General features: G+C 47.5%; 1 protein-coding gene across 2 annotated transcripts; it reads right to left on the bottom strand.

Moving 5' to 3' along the window:
* Positions 1–1,540: 1,540 nt before the first annotated feature.
* LOC117416157 (synaptopodin 2-like protein) lies at positions 1,541–20,199 on the bottom strand. Of its 2 annotated transcripts, none has more exons than XM_059026282.1 (4): positions 19,740–20,199; positions 14,260–14,411; positions 13,057–13,787; positions 1,541–5,947 (listed from the first exon to the last, which is right to left on the bottom strand). In XM_059026282.1, the coding sequence occupies exons 1-4, from the start codon at positions 19,842–19,844 to the stop codon at positions 3,234–3,236; spliced, it is 3,702 nt and encodes a 1,233-aa protein (XP_058882265.1). In that variant the 5' UTR covers positions 19,845–20,199; the 3' UTR covers positions 1,541–3,233. The 2 variants fall into 2 exon arrangements, with proteins under 2 accessions (XP_058882265.1, XP_058882266.1); XM_059026283.1 differs by lacking the exon at positions 19,740–20,199 and adding an exon at positions 19,028–19,070.
* Positions 20,200–20,490: the final 291 nt, after the last annotated feature.

The raw sequence follows: 20,490 nt of genomic DNA on the forward strand, positions 1-20,490 counted from the left end.
AGAGGCTCGTTGTCTCTGCCGGGAACAGCATCTCTCTGATAAACAGGTTAAACAATGATTCATATATAGATCTGCACTGCCCTGGTATCTCATTCCTTAGTACCCTGTTGTGTGTGTCCTGAATAATCCTCTATTGCTGTTTCTGCTTTAGATCATTTTTCAAACCATGGGGGCTTCTCCTAAAATCTGAATTCATTTATCATGCTAGAAATAACCACCAGAGGGTGTGCAACTGGAATGTCAGCACAGTTTCTGTTAAGGCCAGTTCCCAGCCCGCTCCCCTTCTCTCTGTATCGGGTGACGGTCTGTACGTGCTCCTGCAGGCGTCCAGAGTCCTGGTCTTTGTCCTTTTTGCAGCAGCCGCCTCTGCACTACTGTGTTCAGTTCATGCTGTTGTTTGCACTCTATGGACTCCATAGGCACTTCACAGTTCATTCGGAGCCTCAAAGGCAGACTCCTTTTCTGTTTGATTTCTCTCCCCTTAAGTTATAAAAGTTTAGCACAGTATTTTTACTTGGTGTTTTGGCAGTTTCACCACATGTTTATACTTTACATTTACCACAGTTTACACTGGTTTTACCATGTTTATTAATATGCTTTACCATACCTCGCTATTCTTTACAGTGCTGCGTATTACCGCGCATTCACTGCACTTTGCCATGCTTTCACTATAGTAAACTTGAATAGAGATGAGTGCAGGGGTTCTTAAACTGGTGGGGGTGTCGCAATAAATAAATAAATAAATACAATAAAATAAAATTCAACCCAAGAAGACTGTCTCCGTTCTTTGTTTGTATTTCTTTCATACCTGCTCAGTCGATCGCAGTGAATGTATTGGAGATGTGTTACGAAAGCCCATCTGGCACACAATTGTAGACTACAATCTCATATTAATCGGTCGCGACAGACCTTGATAACTTCAATGGGTGTCCCTGTCGCAGAGCTAAGGGTGGCGGCGAATCTTCAGAAAGGAATAAACGGATCTGAACAGCAGAAAACCTAGAAGTGCTGCTCAGAGCATTAGATTACCCAGCCCGCAGCAAGCAGCTACAGTACTGTAAGATGTTACCCACCATTCAAATGGTTTCCCTTTTAGTAAATGCGTCCCGGCACTCATGGCTAAATAGGGATCAAAGTGTTTTTTATAAGCAGGTTTCTTCTGTAAACTCTTGCAGCTGACAATGCTGGTATGGGCTTTGTGGTTAAAACGAGGCAACGCTCCTGTATTAACCCTTTCACATACCAGGCACTGTGGGACAGCTGGGACTGTACATTCAAAGCAGCTCCTCCAGTCTTTATTTAACTCCTAGTATTTTAAAGAATATTTTTTGCTGCATTGACCAATAGGCTATGGAAGGGAAATCATGTGGAGGTGCCTCAGTGCGCCACAGCGACCCCTACTGGTCAGGTGTCACACAGGTCCAGGTGGAGACGGAATTCAGCAGCTGCTCTGGAGTCACGCAGGGATACAGAATATGTAGATATAGATACTGACACACACATGCAGTAGATAGATAATCCAAACACACCACACGTAAGATTTGTTTTCCAACTCTCTTTATTTCACTGTCTCACTTTCCATTCCAATCCCCAGTCCTTCCTGTCCTCACAAGCCCTATCAATCATCACGTCTTTCCAATCGCTTTGGAAGATTTATTTTCACACCAGCAGCCTTTTCATTTGTTTCTTCATTTTTTTATTTATTTATTAATAGTTTGTTTTACTACAAAGCACCATTGTATCTGCCTTGGAAATCAGAACCACATATAAACCAGCGTCTATCCAGGTAAACACTAAAAAAAAAAAAAAATTAAACAAGGAAAAAAGAGCAGACAGCGAAATTGTATTTATGCGAGGCAGAAAAAAAAATAACAATAATAATAATAATAATAATAATAATAATAATAATAATAATAATAATAATAATAATAATAACAATCAAAATCACAAAATAGTGCTGCTGCTGCTTCCCACATCTGCAACGTGTTTCAGAGAAGGACGGTCGTGGAATGACTTCATCCTTCAGCTATCCTCCTGCGTCGGCTGTGCACAACACTGTCTTTCCAAAGTACTTACTGCTGTCTTCAAAGGGGGGGACTCATAGAATTGATCAGCAGCAGACTGTCTAACAGAGAGTGCTGACAAAAGGCACACCCCCCTTACTGAAAAACCAAAAACAGGCACCTCCCTTGGTTAACTGCTGATTCAATAATGGCCCTCTATTTGCTATGCAGGTCTCACATGTTATAACAAGCTTGTATTTTCATTTATAAATGATATCTCCTGCCCCACAGCTGCAGTAATGATGGAACTGGAAAAGACCACACCCCAACCGTGCTGCTTCCTTTACTGAAGCTCTGGGATACAGGAGGCAGTTGACACTAAGAAAGAAACAAAGTATTGGGGGAGGTTGAAAAAGTGATACCTTTAAATGGTGCAGCTTAGGTAAGGAAAGTACCATTTTTTAACCACAGCGGCATTCCTCTTGCTTGCCCCCCCCCCCCCTCCATGTAGAAATGCCCATTGTTCCTCATCGCCATTAACTCACGTCAGTACGTCACTATCACGCTAACATCATGTGGTGGAGTGTCCTGCCCCTATATATATATTTATAGGGGCGGGACACTCCACCACACATCATCACAGCTATTACCATAATTACAATCCTTCTTTATATTATTATTAACAATTACAAAGAAGCTAATCATACCGCTTATATACTGTGTTAAATTTAGCAAAAACAAGGTGATGGGTGTTGCAGCGTTTCAAACACAAAGCTCAGTGGCTCAGTGGATCTTTGATCAGGTTGTGGTGGATCTTTGATCCCGGGCAGCCCTCTTGCTTTCCCTCAGTCTCCTCCATTCACCCCCCTCTCCGCCAGTGTAAATCTGCCTCTTCTAAGGAGTATGTGTGGATATGTAAAGCGTCTCTGTTGATGTGTGGGTTCCTGTAGTTCACATGCCTCTCATTCCTGTCTTTCACCTTTTTCTGAAAGGGGTTCCAATTTGGGACGAGGTGTTTTTTTTATTTTGTGGAATTTGGGTATATATACACACACACACATTCTACTTACTTAGTTCTATTCTATATTAAACCTTAATAATTAACAATCTGAGCCAAATCATGCACTGAAGTAGAAGCTGACAAGCTGAGCCCCATGTCCTGGAAATACTACACAGTGCACCCGTGTGTGTGTGTGCGCATGTGGGAGACTGTGCTGGTGAAGGCCTGACTCAATAGTGCAGGGAGCCCGGCCTCCACACGTTGGCTTGATTCCCGATCCTGGAGACTTGGAATCGCCGGGGCATCTGGATCCCCTGGGGGCTGGAGGAGACCACCGCCTTGAAGGCAGGCAGAGGGCTGAGCTCGGGGGCGCTCTTGAACTGCTTGGCAGCCTGCAAAGAGGGGTAGAGAGGGGCAGGGGCAGGAGCTGGGGCAGGGGCTAGGGGGGTCCTGGTTTGGAAGACAGGAGGAGCGGGGTGAGAAGGGGGAGAGAGTGGGGTGGGAGTGGGATGAACAGAGGGAGTGAGTGGTGTGGGAGCGGAGTAGACAGGAGGGGGAGGGGAGCAGATATCCGATCGCCAGAGTGGCTCCCCCAGGGTAGTGGCGGAGCGCGGCACGATCACGGTGGGCGTGTGCGAGGTGGGCGCGGACATCGGCGTGGGTGTAGAGAAGCGCTTGATCTCGTAGACGCGGGCGGCTTTGACCGGGATCTGCCGCGGAGGGGTGAGGGAGCTGCCCAGCATGGGGGCTGCCTGCTGCTGCACCTGCTGCTGTGAGCCCCCCACACCCCCAAACATGGCCGGGTTGAGCTGGTACGGCTGCCTCTTCATGACATCCAGAGCTCGGATACCCTGTTTCTGGGGAGTGGCTTTCCTCCCACTCCATGTCGCCGGTTGATTAGCCCCAGTCTTGCTGCCTTTCTGAGCCCCAGGGGGGCAGGAGGGGGACAGCAGGGGGTTGTAGCCAATGGGAGGTGGGGCACGGATATTGGGGGAGTATTTCCACTGCACGGGGAGAGAGGGGGTGGGAGAGGGGGCGCTTGGTTGCTGTGAGGAGGACAGCTGTTGCTGCTGCCCAGGGGCTCCTCCTCCCACCACAAACCTGTCCATCCGGCTTTGTCGACGCGCGAACAGCTCCGCCCCCTTCCCGCTCATCTGGGGGACCTCAGGGACCCGCAAGTGGGGCTTGGGGGCCACAGGCGGCGGGGTCCTGTGCTTCTGCGCCTGCATGAAGTTGCAGGCCTCGGCCCCCAGATTCAGCAGGTCCTCCTCAGGGCCCGACTCAAACCCGGCTTCCCCACCTTTGGGCGGCTTCTCGTCCAGGTTCTGAACCAAGGACAGCAGCGCCGGGTTGGGTGAGTGGCTGGGCTTCTCCTCCGGCAGGCTGAACAGGGACTTCCTGTTACCTCTCCTGCGGGACTCTAGCAGGATCCCAGTGCGGGCCGCGGGGACGGAGATGCGCTGCTCTCGGGAGGCCAGGGCTTCAGAAGAGGAGGACAGGAAAGGGGCAGGGAAGGCCGGGGCTGCAGAGGCAGGCCGAGTGGTGAGAGAGGCGGAGGTGGGGGTGAGGGTGGATGCAGGGGTGAGAGTGGAGGAAGATGGCACAGGCTTGGCACCGTTAACAGCAGGAGCGGAGAGATAGGAAGGGAAGGAGGCTGTTGACATGGGGGGAGGAGAGAAGGGAGTGGGAGGGAGAGGGGAGGTGACCGACAAGGGGGCTCTAGGAGTCATTGAAGGTAAGGAGGCTGTCGACATGGGGGGAGGCGAGAAGGGAGTGGGAGGGAGAGGGGAGGTGACCCCCAGGGGGGCTCTAGGAGTCATCGAAGGGAAGGAGGCTGTCGACATGGGGGGAGGAGAGAAGGGAGTGGGAGGGAGAGGGGAGGTGACCCCGAGGGGGGCTCTAGGAGTCATCGAAGGGAAGGAGGCTGTCGACATGGGGGGAGGAGAGAAGGGCGTGGGAGGGAGAGGGGAGGTGGCCCCCAGAGGGGCTCTAGGAGTCGTCAGAGGAGGAGGAGGGGGGGAGAAGAATGGGGCTTGTGCGGTGATGGCTGCGGGCCTGGGTGTGATGTAGAGGGAGGAGGTGGAGAGGGAGGGAGGGGGGGCGAAAGGAGGGGGGGAGAAGGGCGGGGGCGCAGGGGCAGGCTGCTGGGGGGTGGGGACGGCAGCTTTCTTTCCTGGGCGGAAGACCACGGGGGCCGTGGCAGAACGCCCCCCCACAAAGCCCGGGGTGAAGGGACGGGCGGTCCGGTTGGTTCTGTCCAGCAGAGAGAAGGCAGGCTGCAGGGCCGGCACTGAGAAGGCTCCTGGTACAGAGTGAGCTGGGGGAGCAGGAGGAGCAGGGGCGGGCGGGGACTTCACCAGATCAGGTCGCCCCGCCGGGGGGACGTCTCCATTCATCATGCCGAAGCTGGGGGGCGGCTGGGCTGGCGACACGGAGGGAACTGCTCTGGGGGTTCCCTGGTTCCCCTGTGTCCCCTGCTCTCCCTGCCGGGCTGCCTCACTGACAGAGTTCTCCTCGGCGCGCCTCCTCTGCTGCTGCTCGTACAGCAGCGCCCCCTTCCCCGCGGTGCCAGACAGGCCCTGTGGGGGTCCCTGCTGAGTGTGGGCGGGGGTCTTCTTCCTCTCCAGGATGTCCAGGTAGTCGCTGTCCCAGTCGGGGTCTGTGTCGGGGGCTGCGGAGAAGCCTTCCTCGTCGAACTCTGACTCACTGGTGGGGAAGGCCCCCTCCCCCTCCTCCTCATCCTCCTCTCCCGCCTCCATGTCCTCCTCGACGCTGCCGAAGCTGATCAGCGTGTACTTCTTGGAGCGCTGCCGGCGCTTCTTGAACATCAGCACGCCCTTGGAGTGTGGGTTGGGCGCGGCGGTGAGCAGCGAGGCGATGGTGCGGCACTTGGAACGGGCTTCCTTCACCTGCTTCTCCTGCACGCTCTCGCTCCGGTGCAGCTCTGCAACAGACAGGACCCGCGCTTAATAGACTCCCCTTAATAAACACCCAGCAATAATCTCCTGTTATTAAACTTCCCTTAATAAACTCTTGCCAATATACCCCTCTTGAAAAACTTTTTTTTCAATGGGCCTGCTTGAAAACCATGGGCCCTATTTCTCCCTGTGCTGTAACAATAAGACATGACTTATTTTCTTTTAGTAGTCAAAATAAGATATAATAAGCAATAAACACACTTTCTGGAATTCTACCTATTTCATATTTTCCTTTTACTCCTAAATAACATTTATTTTCATATTGCAAGTTCCTTAGACTGGGATATAAGATTCCTATTGCAGAGTAGTTTCACTCATTCCAGGTTTGACTACAAGCTTGATTAGCCCCAGTGTATAGGTATCAAGCTCAGGTGTGTCTGATTAAACTCCTTGTGAAACCAGGAATGGATCAAAGCGCTATGCAATGGGAGTTTTATTTCCATCCCTGTTATCATAAAAGAAGAGGCATTTTCAACAGTGGAAAGTGGAAAACTAACAGTTGTCCCATTTTCCTTTTAGTTGATTTTTCTCCAATCTTTACCCAGCATACACCCTTATCCTCCTATAGACATTTCTGATTGCATCTGGCTACAAGCTGAAAAAAACTCTTGATTTGATACAAATACCAGGTACAAAATAATCGATCAGTCAGTTGAAGCATTCCCCAGTGCCCTAATAGCAACCTCCAGAACAATTAAGGGACTCTAAAAGGAGACTGAAATTGATTTAGCACCGTGGTTGGCACTCCTAAAGCCAGCACTGATTTAAAACAGTGTACAAAGCTATTAAAAGAGATTTAAACAAACCATCCCATCATCAGGACAGTATTTCGTCCGGATGGAGGCAGACAGCTGCCTCAGATTATGCGTGATGAAAATGGGTGACAGTAAATCTCAGCGCTCATGCTCTATAAATATCAAGCCTTGTGCTGCTGTGGGTTCTCATGCTAGGCGATACCCCTTGTGTTGTTTGTTTAGTAATCTTCCAGGTAAGTTTACCACCGTGACTCTGCACAGACTCTACGGCGCATTTCCCATGCTTATAACGCATATATACTGTACCATGGTTTCAACAATGCCATACATAACTGTGCATTACCATCACTTTATAAGAAACGTTTGGGAATGAGAAGAGGCTGTTCAGTCCATCAGAGTTCGTCCCTTGTTAGCACACCATTCGCCCCGTCTGAGGGGGTCTAATGTAACAGCACAAAACCATATTGGCTATTCCATGCATTTTTAACTCTCTGTTTAAAAAAGTGCTTCCTACCTTCTGTTCTAAGCGTGTTCTTACTCTGCTGTACAATACTTTGCTGTGCTTTTACAGCAGTATGCCAGGGTTAACTTTAAGAGGGAGAGAGATTTCTAGAGGAGGAGGAAACAGTGGGCTCCACTCGTTAGTTTTAATTATTATTATTATTATTATTATTTTTGTATTATTATTATTATTTTTTTATTATTTTTTTTTTTAACAGTCTGGAAAAAGTTTGCATTAAAAATAGAATTTGAAAAAAAAACAAAAAACTGAATTAAATAATTGTGATCAGGGTTCAGCCCATATCCTGGTATCTATTCTTTACACATATCAATGATACATTTAAGTTGGAAAATGATATGTATAATACAAAAAACTAATACAGATGACAGTAATGAGTTGATAAGTTACTGTGGAGTTCTCAAGCCCACACTGAATTCCAAGTCTGATTTATTATAGTAAAGTACAGTACATGGACAAGCCATGAATGCAATATTATTAGCAATGAAGAAATCTCATACTATCTCAAGAACATACTACTGAACAACAGAAGAAGAAGAAGAAGTATTATTATTATTATTATTATTATTATTATTATTATTATTATTATTATTATTATTTGAGCATACCCTATGAACCTAGTTTTAACAACAATGGCAAGAAACATTTACTGCTGGTATCCCGTGGTAAAGGCACAGTAAACTGTAGTACAGCATGGTAAAGCTGAGGCAAGCAGTTTCACAACCACCACTGTACAACTTGATACAACTGTACAAACCTGCATTAAACTACAGTAAACTAACAGTATTCTCACAGACAAACTGCAAAAAACGTCTGTGCCCAAATTGAACCTTGTAATCACTATCAAAAACTCCTCGTGTCTTGTTTCTTCAGTTTCATTCACAGTTAAATAGTTCCCGGCCGGTCAGTCCACAATGAAACACCTCTTAGACTTTTCCAATCACTCAGCCTGCTACAGAGATCACCAGAACCACACTGCCATGAAAACGCCAACAGCATTAGCCCTTCTTGTAAGTTTTACCTCGGAGTCAGTCGCTACAGTACCTGCGTAGACGGTCTCTCCTCCAGCATTGTAGTCCTTGTGAAGGAGTCCTGGTCCCTGCATACTGTGGAGCCCCAGCCTGACAAACTACCTATAACCTGACCGATGTGTGGCTGGAGTGAGGCCAGCATAGCGTAGTAGAGGCAGCCAAAGACTCAAAATCTCTGCCCTGCAGAGACACCAAACAGCCTTTTAAAGCCCCTTTGTCTGCCCTTCCTCTGTCTCCACGAATGCATGATGTCACTGCAGGGCTATTTTTATCAGGGTACTTGTCTGGGGTGCAGCCTGGGACCACCGCAGGGTGAGAGACAGGGACAGGCAGGGCACACCTGTCTGCCAGGGACATTGACCTCCCTCCAACCAAAAAACAGCACTCTTCACTCTATCCTTCTCTGTGCAGCCTCACCCTCTCGCATTCTCTCCACCCCCCCCCACCCACACGCCTTTAAAACCTCTCTCCCTCTCCCTCCTCCTCCATTCCTTTCTGATCATCCCTTCACTCACACTCTCCCTCTCCAATTACCTCTTCAACTCTCCGAATCACCCATACTCCTTCACTCTCTCTCCCTTCCCCTCTCTCCCGATCATCCATATTCCTTCACTCTCTCTCCCTTCCCATCTCTCCTGATCACCCCTTTACTCTCTCTCCCTCCTCTCTCCTGATCACCCCTTTACTCTCTCCCTCCTCTCTCCTGATCACCCCTTCACTCTCTCCCTCCTCTCTCCTGATCACCCCTTTACTCTCTCCCTTCTCTCTCCTGATCACCCCTTCACTCTCTCCCTCCTCTCTCCTGATCACCCCTTTACTCTCTCCCTCCTCTCTCCTGATCACCCCTTCACTCTCTCCCTCCTCTATCCTGATCACCCCTTTACTCTCTCCCTCCTCTCTCCTGATCACCCCTTCACTCTCTCCCTCCTCTCTCCTGATCACCCCTTTACTCTCTCCCTCCTCTCTCCTGATCACCCCTTCACTCTCTCCCTCCTCTATCCTGATCACCCCTTTACTCTCTCTCTCCTCTCTCCTGATCACCCCTTTACTCTCTCCCTCCTCTCTCCTGATCACCCCTTCACTCTCTCCCTCCTCTATCCTGATCACCCCTTTACTCTCTCCCTCCTCTCTCCTGATCACCCCTTTACTCTCTCCCTTCTCTCTCCTGATCACCCCTTCACTCTCTCCCTCCTCTCTCCTGATCACCCCTTTACTCTCTCCCTCCTCTCTCCTGATCACCCCTTCACTCTCTCCCTCCTCTCTCCTGATCACCCCTTTACTCTCTCCCTTCTCTCTCCTGATCACCCCTTCACTCTAGCCCTCACCTCAACCTCTTTCCCTTCTCTCCCTCTTTCTTTTTCTCTTAACCTTATAATATATGTTGTCTAATGATTTCGCCATACTTTTATTCTTCTTCCCCACTATTCTGTGTTCTGGCTTGTCCACTTATAGAAGCAGGCACTCTCTGAACTGTGAGACTGTGAGAGTAAGTGCACACAACACTTGTACAGCTAACACTTTCTCTGCTATTTCCAGTTATCAGATGCCAAGGAGATTAGCTGAAGTGGCCAGGAAACGCTTCTCGGTTGCTTTCTTTAAGTACCGGAGACAGGAATGGCGTCAGGTAGCGCTGTCAGTGCAATGGGTAACCTTCTCCAGCTCTAATAATCCAGCTCCACTCTCCTCACAAACTGCCTGGCTGCTCCCAGGCACTCCTCATATGGTCAAATATTTCTCTGTAGACGGTGAGGGAAACACAGACCTCTTCTTAAGTTATTTGATGAATAGTTTGAGGATTATACTGCATCTCAACACAGCATTGAGTGGATTGACCTGCACTATCCCCAGTTAGCTAATTCTCTTCATACAGGTGTTGAGAGTTAAAGTGTGAAGTAACTTTTGTTTTCCCACTTTGGTATCTTCCTGCATTCATTAAAAATCCAATGAAACAATGACGAATTGCACTGTTCCTAATAATGCTGCCTAATACCCCAAATTCATTGAAACTGCGGTTTGAACACACGTTCCTCCCCTTGCGTTACATGAACGCACGCGGATTGCCGCTGGGTTTACTTCACCCTTTAGCAGATCCCTAAACAACCCTTCAGGGCTCGTCCAGGGTATTCGGCTCCGGCCTCAGCCTCATTCCCTGTGAACAATGCATGGGATTGTAGTCTGTAAAAGTTGAGGAGTATCTGATGAAAGTTTGTAGAAGCTCAGGTTCAGAGCTCACCCTGCAGTGTGTGTATGATCAGGACACAAGTGCCCACGTTTCAATGGAGGACCCTAAATACAGACTGAAAAAGATTTGTTTTTTAAAGTAGTGAGTGAGATCCCCTGCACACAGCTCCCCAGGCAGGGCTGGTGTGAGTGTTTCTAACCCTGCTTCAAGTGTTCCAGAGCCCTGAGCAGCGTTTAAAACGGTATTCATTTGAACTCGCAGGCTTGCTATTTAGTACGGTACACTACACCAGAAAACAGGCTTACTATATGTCCTGCATCAACGCCAAAAAATTGACGCAGTCTAATTTTAAGACAGAAGGCTCGGATATAAACAGGTTTATTTAGAGCACAGCGTTTTTTCCAAACCGTTTAAGAGTTAACACCTTTTAAAATAAATCGCCATCCAGTAATGCTAAACTTAACCCTATGGGATTCTGCAGATGCCTCAGCTTGAAGGACATCTCTTTAAAACTCCACAGAATCAGCATGTTTGTTTGCTTGTTTGTAGCAGGCAAGTCCCTACAGGCTTGGGAAGGGGGAGTGTATAGATAGTTGAACTAACACAGGGATGGAAATAAGACTCCTATTGCATAGCAGTTTTACCCATTCCAGGTTTTATTACGAGCTTGATTTGCCCTAGTGTATAGGTAACAAGCTCAGGTGTCTTATTAAATTCCTATTAAAGCCAGGACTGGGAGTCAATGAGAGTCTTATTTCTATCCCTGTACCACCCAGTACCCTGGCTTGGGTTTGAATCCCATCCTGTTCAGCGCACAGCTGTGTTATGCTTGCTATATGTGTCCCGTATCCCAGTAAATCAAGGGGCTTGTTAGGTGTGTTTAAAACTGTATGGCGTCGACCTCTAATCAAGCTGGGAGTGTATTTCTGTATTGCTGTGTCATTAAAACTAAATATAAACCAGTCAACAAGCTGACATTAATGTATTCAGTCCGTTTCTGTAGATTGTGTTGGGGTCTGAACATTCTGCATGCTTTGTCTTTGACATTCTGAGTGTGAGATCAACACTCTCAGTGACATTAGAAGCGTAGTTACTGCTAATAGGTTCCAATGGGGACCTGACCTGAATGTTAGTCAGTGTGTCGGTGAGTGATAGGGATGCTTCAGAGTTGGACAGTCACTATTTATAGAAGGAGGGCTCTGCGGAGGGAGGGAGGGAGTGTGGGAGAGTGAAAAAGAGAGCGAGGGAGAGATAGAGAGAAGAGAAGGCAAAGGGAAATGGAGGGAGGGAGGAAGGAAAGAGGGGAGAGAGAGAGTGGGAAAGGGAGGGAAGGAGGGAGAGAGGGTGAGATGAAGGGAGAGGGTAAAGGTAGAGGGAGGGAGGGAGCGCAGACGTCACAAGTAGACGTGTATCTGATAGCGGACAGCAACTGGAAATGCCTTTCCCAGTCCTGAGCTGAAGCACTTGTTATCTGTCTGATTCACACAGCAATATATAGCTCTGTGCTCACCCCCCCCCCCCCCCCCCCGATATCCTTTCATTGCCATGTTACTGTCTCAACTAACATGCCTGTGATGAGAGGCCTCGCACTCAATCATAAATATATTGTTAAAACTGCTGCTTCAAACAGTGTGTAATCTACACAAAGATATATCACAGCTTTATTCTGAACAGGATAGCCGGTGAAAGTGTTGCTAACACTAAACTGGTTTTAAAAAGCATTGGTTAGCACTCCTTCTATTAAACTAGGCTATACTCCTTGAAAGGGAATGTCAGTCTAGCTTTATTATAGGGGCACTTTTCTTAGTTTAGTGACAATGTGTTTAATTTGTGTAAATAGAAACCTCTAAGAAAGGGTATTTACCAGCACCATGGTATCGCGAACATCCTTAAAAGTGCATCCAAAGGTCCCAGGCATTTTCGGAGTTCATAAATAGGTTACTACAGTATATATTAAGGAACCATTAACAACAAAATGCAAAACAGTCGTTAACATGTAAGCTAGTAGTTAACAGTTAATAAACCTCCTTTATAAAGCGTGACTGGGTACACTACTCGAGTGTCCCAACTGTACTTAGAGAGAGCTCGAAAGAGGAGGCCAGACAAGATTATGGGAGTTCTATAGAGACCACAGGGGTGTGCTTTCTTTTTTTTAGTGCCCTGGAAGATTTGATGACTGCAAAAGAAAAGGATAAACAAAAAAAGAAACTAAATCAGAAGACGAAGAAATTCACAGCATCCCCTCCTCTCCCCTCCCCTCCTATCCCTTCACATATCACGTATACACATCGCGATACGGTACATGCGATTGTGCTGACGGGCTGCTTTTACCATGCATAATAAGCTCAATGATGATGGACCATTGTGTTAAAAGACAAAATTGAAATGCGACAGGGAAAGCAACTAAAAAACACACATATTTATTCAATAACCACGTGGTGATCTACAGTGAGCTATGCTGTTGTGTGTTTGGTTTTCTATTATGATACGATATATGTGATGTAAAGAAAGTATTACGATTCATAGACCCATAATGAATCATTACACCGCTATTCTATACCCACAGAGTGATTAGAGAGTGACTTACTGGCTTGCCTGGCCTTGTCCTTGTAGCTGGTGGTCAACTTTTCATCCACTGGCCTGTCCACTGGACCCACCATGGGTATGAGTTGACTGCTGGAGAACAGCAGCCGGGAGGCGTCCTTGGCTCTCTCTGGGGAGACCAGCGGCACAGAGGGGGGCTGGAACCCACTGTCCTGGAACCCACTGTCCACCTCAGCAGCCCCCTGCCTGTCACTGGGGTAAGTGAGAGCCTCTCCCAGGCCGGCCTCCTCCTCTTCCACTGGCTGGGGCTGGAACAGGATCTCTCTGCGGGCCACTCCAGGGGCCGCATCCTGAGACTGTGTGAGCCCGGGTAGGGTTGTGTGGGGGAGTGCGTCAGATGTGCTGTCGTAACTGCTCATCTCGGAGATCTCCTCGGGCGAGGCACGGCCGGAGGGCTTGCCAGGGGTGGCGCTGGGGCTACGGCGTTTTGGCCGCCGCTGTTTCACGAGCGCTGTGTCAGCGTCACTGTCTGTCTCGCCGTAGTACGCCTCGCTGTCCGGGGGGGAGGTCACGCATTCCCTGTGGGGGTCCAGGGTACGGATCAGGCACTCCCCGCCCGTGGGGGACATCACAGCACTGCGGTCTGGATGCGCGGCGGCGGCGGGCTTGGTTACCGGGGGCGACAGGGTGCGCAGGGCCGCGTGGTAGTCCCTGTCGATGCGCGGAGAAGGGGAGCGGGTGAGGAGGACCACTGACTGGAAACCAGCTGGAGACCTGTGGAGCCGAGGAGGGGACTGTTTATACAGGGCTTACACTGCGGAGGGTGCTGCTTCTTACTGATGCACCCTCTCCCTCACTCACTCACACTCTCTGTTTCTCATTCTCTCACCCTCACTCTCTCTGTCACACTATGAGTAAACACTTAATACCATCATCACTCACGTTAAACACCATAAAACGCTGAGTGCATTTACTGAAACATTATGTACTGGTACAGAGCTCCCACTGACTGACGCATCAGAAAAAATCGTAAAATATTGAAAACAGTGAATTAGTGAAAGGCTCTTATAAGGAAAATACAGGACTTGTACAATTGACTGTCAACAGAGACTAACCATGAATTAATCAAATGAGGGAATTCTGAAACGTGAACTAGGGAGGGAGCGCTGTATTACACAGAGCCTTGTTTATATGGAAATCAAATTAATCGATCAATAAAGCAATAGATAGCGCAGTGAGCCTGTACCTCCTGACGCGGATGCGCAGTGTCCCGGGGGCGGAGTCAATGAGGGTCATGGCCTGGGCGTGGGACAGCCCCCCGCACATCTTCTCGTTGATTGACAGCAGCTCATCTCCCTCTCGCAGTCCTGCCCGGCAGGCCTTGCTGCGCTTGCGCACCTGTGACAGCAGGGGGAGACAGAGACACTGAGGAAACAACATACAGGCCAAGGGTAGGTTTTCAGAGAGGAATAAAAACGATTTTACTGTTATAAAGCTAGCACTGCAATCAAAGGAACTCCTTTTGCCAGTTTTAATATGTTTTTATTAATTAGGATAAAAGACAATAAAAAACAAATCTCCCTCAGCTCTTCAACCTCTAGACCACACTGCCTCCTTCTCTCTCTCCCACTCCCCTAAGCTCTAACAACTAGATCACACTGACTCCCTGTGTTAAATGTAATTCATATTTTTTCACATTGGCAGAAAAAACAAACTGTAATAAAACTTGTAATTTTCTTACAGTTAAGCTTTCCTTGCTGTGAACCTGTAAGACTGTAACACTTTGCACAGTGATGAGTTATAATTTGCGGTCTCTCATAATGTTTCTATGAGGCCTGCTTCTCAGGCCCTCTCTCTAGACGTGTTGATCTCTCTTTAACTGCGTTCGGAGCCTTACAGCTCTCCCGCTTCATTCTCTATTTAATATCTAGTGTAAAGTGCATTCATCAATACCAGTGATGAGCAGAAATACCTCATTTCCCATTAAAGGCCACTTGACACTCTGTATGCAAGAGGAAAATAAAATGCTTTAACTTGGGCTTTCATTATTATTATTATTATTATTATTATTATTATTATTATTATTATTATTATTATTATTATTATTGTCTGGAAATGGTGGCACCTGTCACCTGGTTTATATAAATCTCTACAAAGCAGAGGCTTTCTCTGCCAGTAACAGCATCTCTCTGATAAAGAGGTTGGAAAGGGCACTGTGTTTAACAGCTGCGTTAGCACTGAACACTGAGTCCCAATAAACTGCTTCAAGAGGTTTCATTGTTACCTTATAAAAGTTCACCCTAGTAAAAAGTACTGCAATTTGTAATACAGCATAGTGAAAGCATGGTAATGAACAGGTGAGCATTGTGAAGCACAGAGAAGTAGTACAGCATATTAAAAAACTTTGATAAACTAACCCTTGTAAAAGTTTCCCACAGTAAAGCACAGCAAAGTGTAATAAAGCACAGTGAAAGATCGGTAAAGCATGGGTAGGCATGGTAAAGCATGGGTAGGCATGGTAAAGCATGGGTAGGCATGGTAAAGCATGGGTAGGCATGGTAAAGCATGGGTAGGCATGGTAAAGCATGGGTAGGCACTGTACAGACATTGGTAGACTATGGTAAATGTCTTACAACAAAGGCATGGCAAACATTGCACAATGACGGTGCAGATTTACTGCTGTAAACATGAATAAGGGTCCTCTTGAACTGGGAATGTCTCTGCTGCTCTCGTCTGAACAGAGTCCCAGTAAACAGGTCTGGCAGTGCCAAGGTGCCAAGGTGACACTGCCACACTCCACTCGCCCCTCGTGCCTCCTTCTCTGCACCGCTGCCCAGGCCAAGAAAACCAGCCCCTCGCCCTCTCCGACACACAATAGCAGTGCCAGCTGCAGTGCAGTACAGTGTGGTTAAAACTGCAGATTTACCACACTCTTCAGCTGTACAATACCAGGTCTGGCCCCGCTGCACCCAGTCCTGGGATTCAGAACCCCCCTCAATGAGGTCTATCATTACTGAAATGATCAGGAGCCAGGAGTTTGAGCCGGTTTGAAACTCACACTACCCTACACAGGGCTGAGCTGGTGCGAGTCTCAAGCCCTGCCATAACTGCACTTCAACTTTGATTTGAGGGCACTTGCAGTGCAGTTCAAATGCAGTTCTGAAGTAAAACTTGTAAAACACAGTGAAGGCAGACAAGCATTATGACAAAGTAAAGAGCTGAAGCATTTGTTTGCTTGACCTCAGGGTCGATTTGAGAAGAAGAGAGAAGAGATACAGAAAGAAAGAGGAAGACAGACAGACAACCAGAGAAAGAAAGTGACAAGATGAGGGTGACAGAGACAGACAGGCATCCCAGGCAACATAATCTCTATTATAAGTCCCCTATTGGAAATTATCAGCAGCAACTACACTTGTAATTTCGCAGAGAGTGTAGATCTCACACTCAAAACGTCAATGACAATGTCATTCTAAATGTCTAAACCACAGCAGATGAAGTACGTTAATATCAGCTTCTCGTCTGTTCGGTGGCTCCTCTAACCAAGTTGAGACTAGACAAAGCAAAGAGCCTTGATTCAGTCACCTTGACCTGTCTCCTAGTTTTAATCCTTGGCATAAACATTCCTGGTGTGGAAACTGCAAGCACGCCTCTCCACTTCAGTTATCTGTGCTGCCTGAATGTGATTATTCTCTAAACCGTCCCCTCCCCCAGTTTTGCCTTTTTTTTTTTTTGTGAAAATTGAAACAGCCTAGGAATAAAATAAATAACACAAAAATAATTAGAACTGCAGCTAGATGTGTTGTAACTTGTAAACTGTATGCAAAAAAAATTAAGTTTACTGCAGTGTAGCAAATGCATGGCAAAGAGTATTAAAAGTATAGCAAAGGCACAGCAAAAGTATGGAAGACCGCAGACAAGGTGAAATCCCAGTTAACCACAAGGGATGGAAAGTAAGCGCGCAGTTCAAGCATGGAGCGAGAAAGTGCTGGATTACCAGCGCAGTGCCCATATTTACTATGGTAAACTGGTATAAGAGGAGCTACAGTTCTCCCAGGCAGAGAGGAGCAGCGAATGATCGAAACAGAGAGACTGGGATGACCCATGATGGTGACCCTTACAGCTTCGTGCTCCTCAGGGTTCAGTCTGAGAGATCGCAGGACTGGCCCTCGCCTATTGATAGCACCGTTGACCTGCTACCACGAAAGGGTTCTCACTCCGCTGTGGAAGCAAATCCTTCTTTGACCTTAAGAGAAACAGTGAGACTAGCCTGTGGTGAAAATCAGCACTCCAGAATAGAGATCAGTGATTCTGCACACTGTGACAGAGTGTGTTCAACTGTGTGTGTGTGTCATTGTAAGAGACTATATTTGTCAGTGTGTGTGTGTGCCTCTGCGTCAGTGTTTGTGCTGTGTGTGTCAGTGCAGTGCATGTGCTGTATATATAAATAGGATATGCCTAATTGGGGGGGGGGGGGGGGGTTCTGATAAATCAAAGTAAGCCAAATAACTGACGATGTGATGAAGTCCTGAGGGAATAGCCGTCTCTCCCCAGGAGAGGATCTGAGGGTTCTGCCTCGTGCCCTCTCCTCCTCCCACAACAGCCTTGAGTGCATTGTGCCGGTTCGGTCAGTGGTGTGACTTTTGCTGAGAACTCATACGTGAGAACGCACTGCAGACTGAGTTGCAGGCTGCTTCAGAGATGGACAGTAATAGACTGTGGTCCAGAAAGGGGCGTAGTTGGGCTCGATCAGTGTTGAGAGAGAGAGAGATCCTTCAAGATGGCCAGAAAAGGTAACTTCTCGTAGGGTAGGGTGCACACTAAAGCCTTGGAATCGGTCCTGAACGTTTCCATCAGCAGCAGCAGAGTGATATCAACTCGGTTTGAAGCGGACTCTGACAGGACCAGTTTGGTTTTAGCAGGTGTTTAGAATGCTTTTTCATTTTAAAATAGAGCTCCTGGATACACTGCAGCAGACAGTTGTGAGGGAGGCATTCGGTCAGGAGTGATCCTGAGGTCAGGACAGCCGAGTGCAGTGTGGGAAGATGACCCCCATGACTCCCCGTGACCCCTTGGGTCTGAGAGCGGCTGAAGTTCGGAGTCTGCGCTTTCCAAGACATTCCTCGATGGCAAATGGGGGAAACTGCAGCAGCACTGCTCATAAAACAGCTGATCACCGGCCCCGCGGCAATAAGGGAAACGGCAAAGGTGTCAAGGTCAGATCATCCAAGCGAGTGGATCTGAAACAACTAGGAGTGAGATTTGTGATTTTCCATTAAAATGCATCGTCCTTTCCTCTTTTAGAGCAAGACTGCTCAAATTGAGACCAAAAAGTGAACAAGCCACACTTGGCATGTCTGAAATTGTAACAAATCCAAATACTGTCACCGATGAATCAAACACACACAGACAACCACAGGGAAGGAGATACTGGGGAAGGGGATACTGGGTCAGTACGAAGAGAGGGAAGCAAACCAATTCGTTTTTGACTATCTTAGAAATACAAATTGTGAAAAATAAATGGAAAATATTACATGTAACTTCAGGACTACAAAGAGGAAATGTAGATCGGATGTCCATGTCGTAGTTTGTTTATTACAATAATGGATTATATAAAGAGAAATAAGCTGACAAATTTGGGCCACTGTCTCAGTTTTTTTTCATCCTTCTGGTATGTTCTGCCAATGTCACCTTCTACTTGTTATCACAGAACAAAAGTGTCCCGATACAGATTTTAATGGGGGGTCACTCAGTGCAAACAAGCTTCTGATATCATACATCACATTGTTCGCGTTCTGTGGAATATCAATCAAATGTATCTGTCATACAACCATAATTAACCCAGGACACAGGGAGGAGGGGACATGTTTTATAATAACGCTCCTTATCCAGTTATAGCAGGCATAACTTTTTGAAAGTTACTCCCATGCATATGATTTTCCACTGAATAAACTTTCAGTCCAGTCATGAACTATGAGGTATTTCACCACTGTGTAACCCGAGGAGGAGTGTCCCACCTTGAATTCAGGTCTCTTTATGCCAAGACAGAATTGTAGTTGTGTCACCTACTGCCACAGCTATAATAAAAAAAAAACGTGAGTGTGCAGCGATACTGCAAAGAAAGGAAAGAAGTGCATGACGTGATGCAATAGTGGGCTTAAACTGGACAGGTTACTGTGCAATGTGCTGCTGCATATTATTATCATTATTTTATTTCTTAGCAGATGCCCTTATCCAGGGCAACTTACAATTGTTACTAGATAGCACATTATTTTTTACACATTATTTTTTTACATACAGTTACCCATTTATACAGTTGGGTTTTTACTGGAGCAATCTAGGTAAAGTACCTTGCTCAAGGGTACGGTAGCATTGTCCTCCACCTGGGATTGAACCCACAACCCTCCGGTCAAGAGTCCAGAGCCCTAACTGCTGCCCAAACGCAGTGGTTTTATCAGGTGTCCTTCACTGTTGTGAATATAAAAGGTTGTGTACAGAACATACATGAACAGACCTCTAGAATAAGACTGGTTACACCATACTAGACAAGCACTGAAAAAGATGAGATACCTGACCCCAGACTCTTCATAATCCACATTTCAACACTACCCCGTCTGAAACCTCATCCAGACATGCAAACACAGCTGACTCATGCAGCCCACTTGCCCCCCCCCCTTTCCCTACCTCCCCCTCCTCTCTCTTCCTCTCCCCCAGCCTTGAGCCCCTTACCTTGGCCACCTGGAGGGGCTTGCTGTGCTCGGTGCCTCCTTGCAGACGAAACCCCCACGGCGCTCCCCCGGACAGGGAGATCACAACCTGCTCCTCCGTCACCATGACACACTTCTCTGGTTCTCTCTACCTTTACTCTTTCTGTGTTCCAAAACCTCTCTCTTTCTCTCTCTCTTTTTCAGTCCTTCTCTCTCTCTGTCTTGCCGTCTCTCTGTCTCTCTGTCAGCCTCAGTCCTCTCATGCCATGCTTGGTCAGTATCTGGCTTCTCTGAGCCAGTCGTTCCCCCTTGGTTCTAGCTCGGTGTGGCCCCAGTGCACCGTCCTGAACGCCGGGCTGAGCACAGTGACACTGACTGACTGACCGACCGGCCGTTTCTCTGCCTGACTGTCTCAGCCTGTATAAAGGACACAGGCTTGGAAAATTCAGAAAGAGAAAGACACAGTGTGCTGCTGGCTATGATTAGGAATGCAATGAAACTCCAGTGGAGGCAGGGGGAGTTAGGTTAATGCCACACTTGTCCTATCAATCTGAGCTGGGGATGGTGTTATCAGCACCCAAAAATAGCCCTCCCCAGAGGAGCTGTGCCTGATCTCCTCTAAACCCACAGCTGAGAGGCCAGCAGGGTATTTTTAGGGACTGGTGACTGACTCAAGAGTTAGACAGACACACAAACTTCTCTAAAGTGCTGGTTAATAAACCAACACAGAGTCCTGAAAAGTTTCATGAATATCAAATATCAAACTGTATTTT

Source organism: Acipenser ruthenus, chromosome 7 (assembly GCF_902713425.1).
Source record: "Acipenser ruthenus chromosome 7, fAciRut3.2 maternal haplotype, whole genome shotgun sequence".
NCBI lineage: Eukaryota > Metazoa > Chordata > Actinopteri > Acipenseriformes > Acipenseridae > Acipenser > Acipenser ruthenus.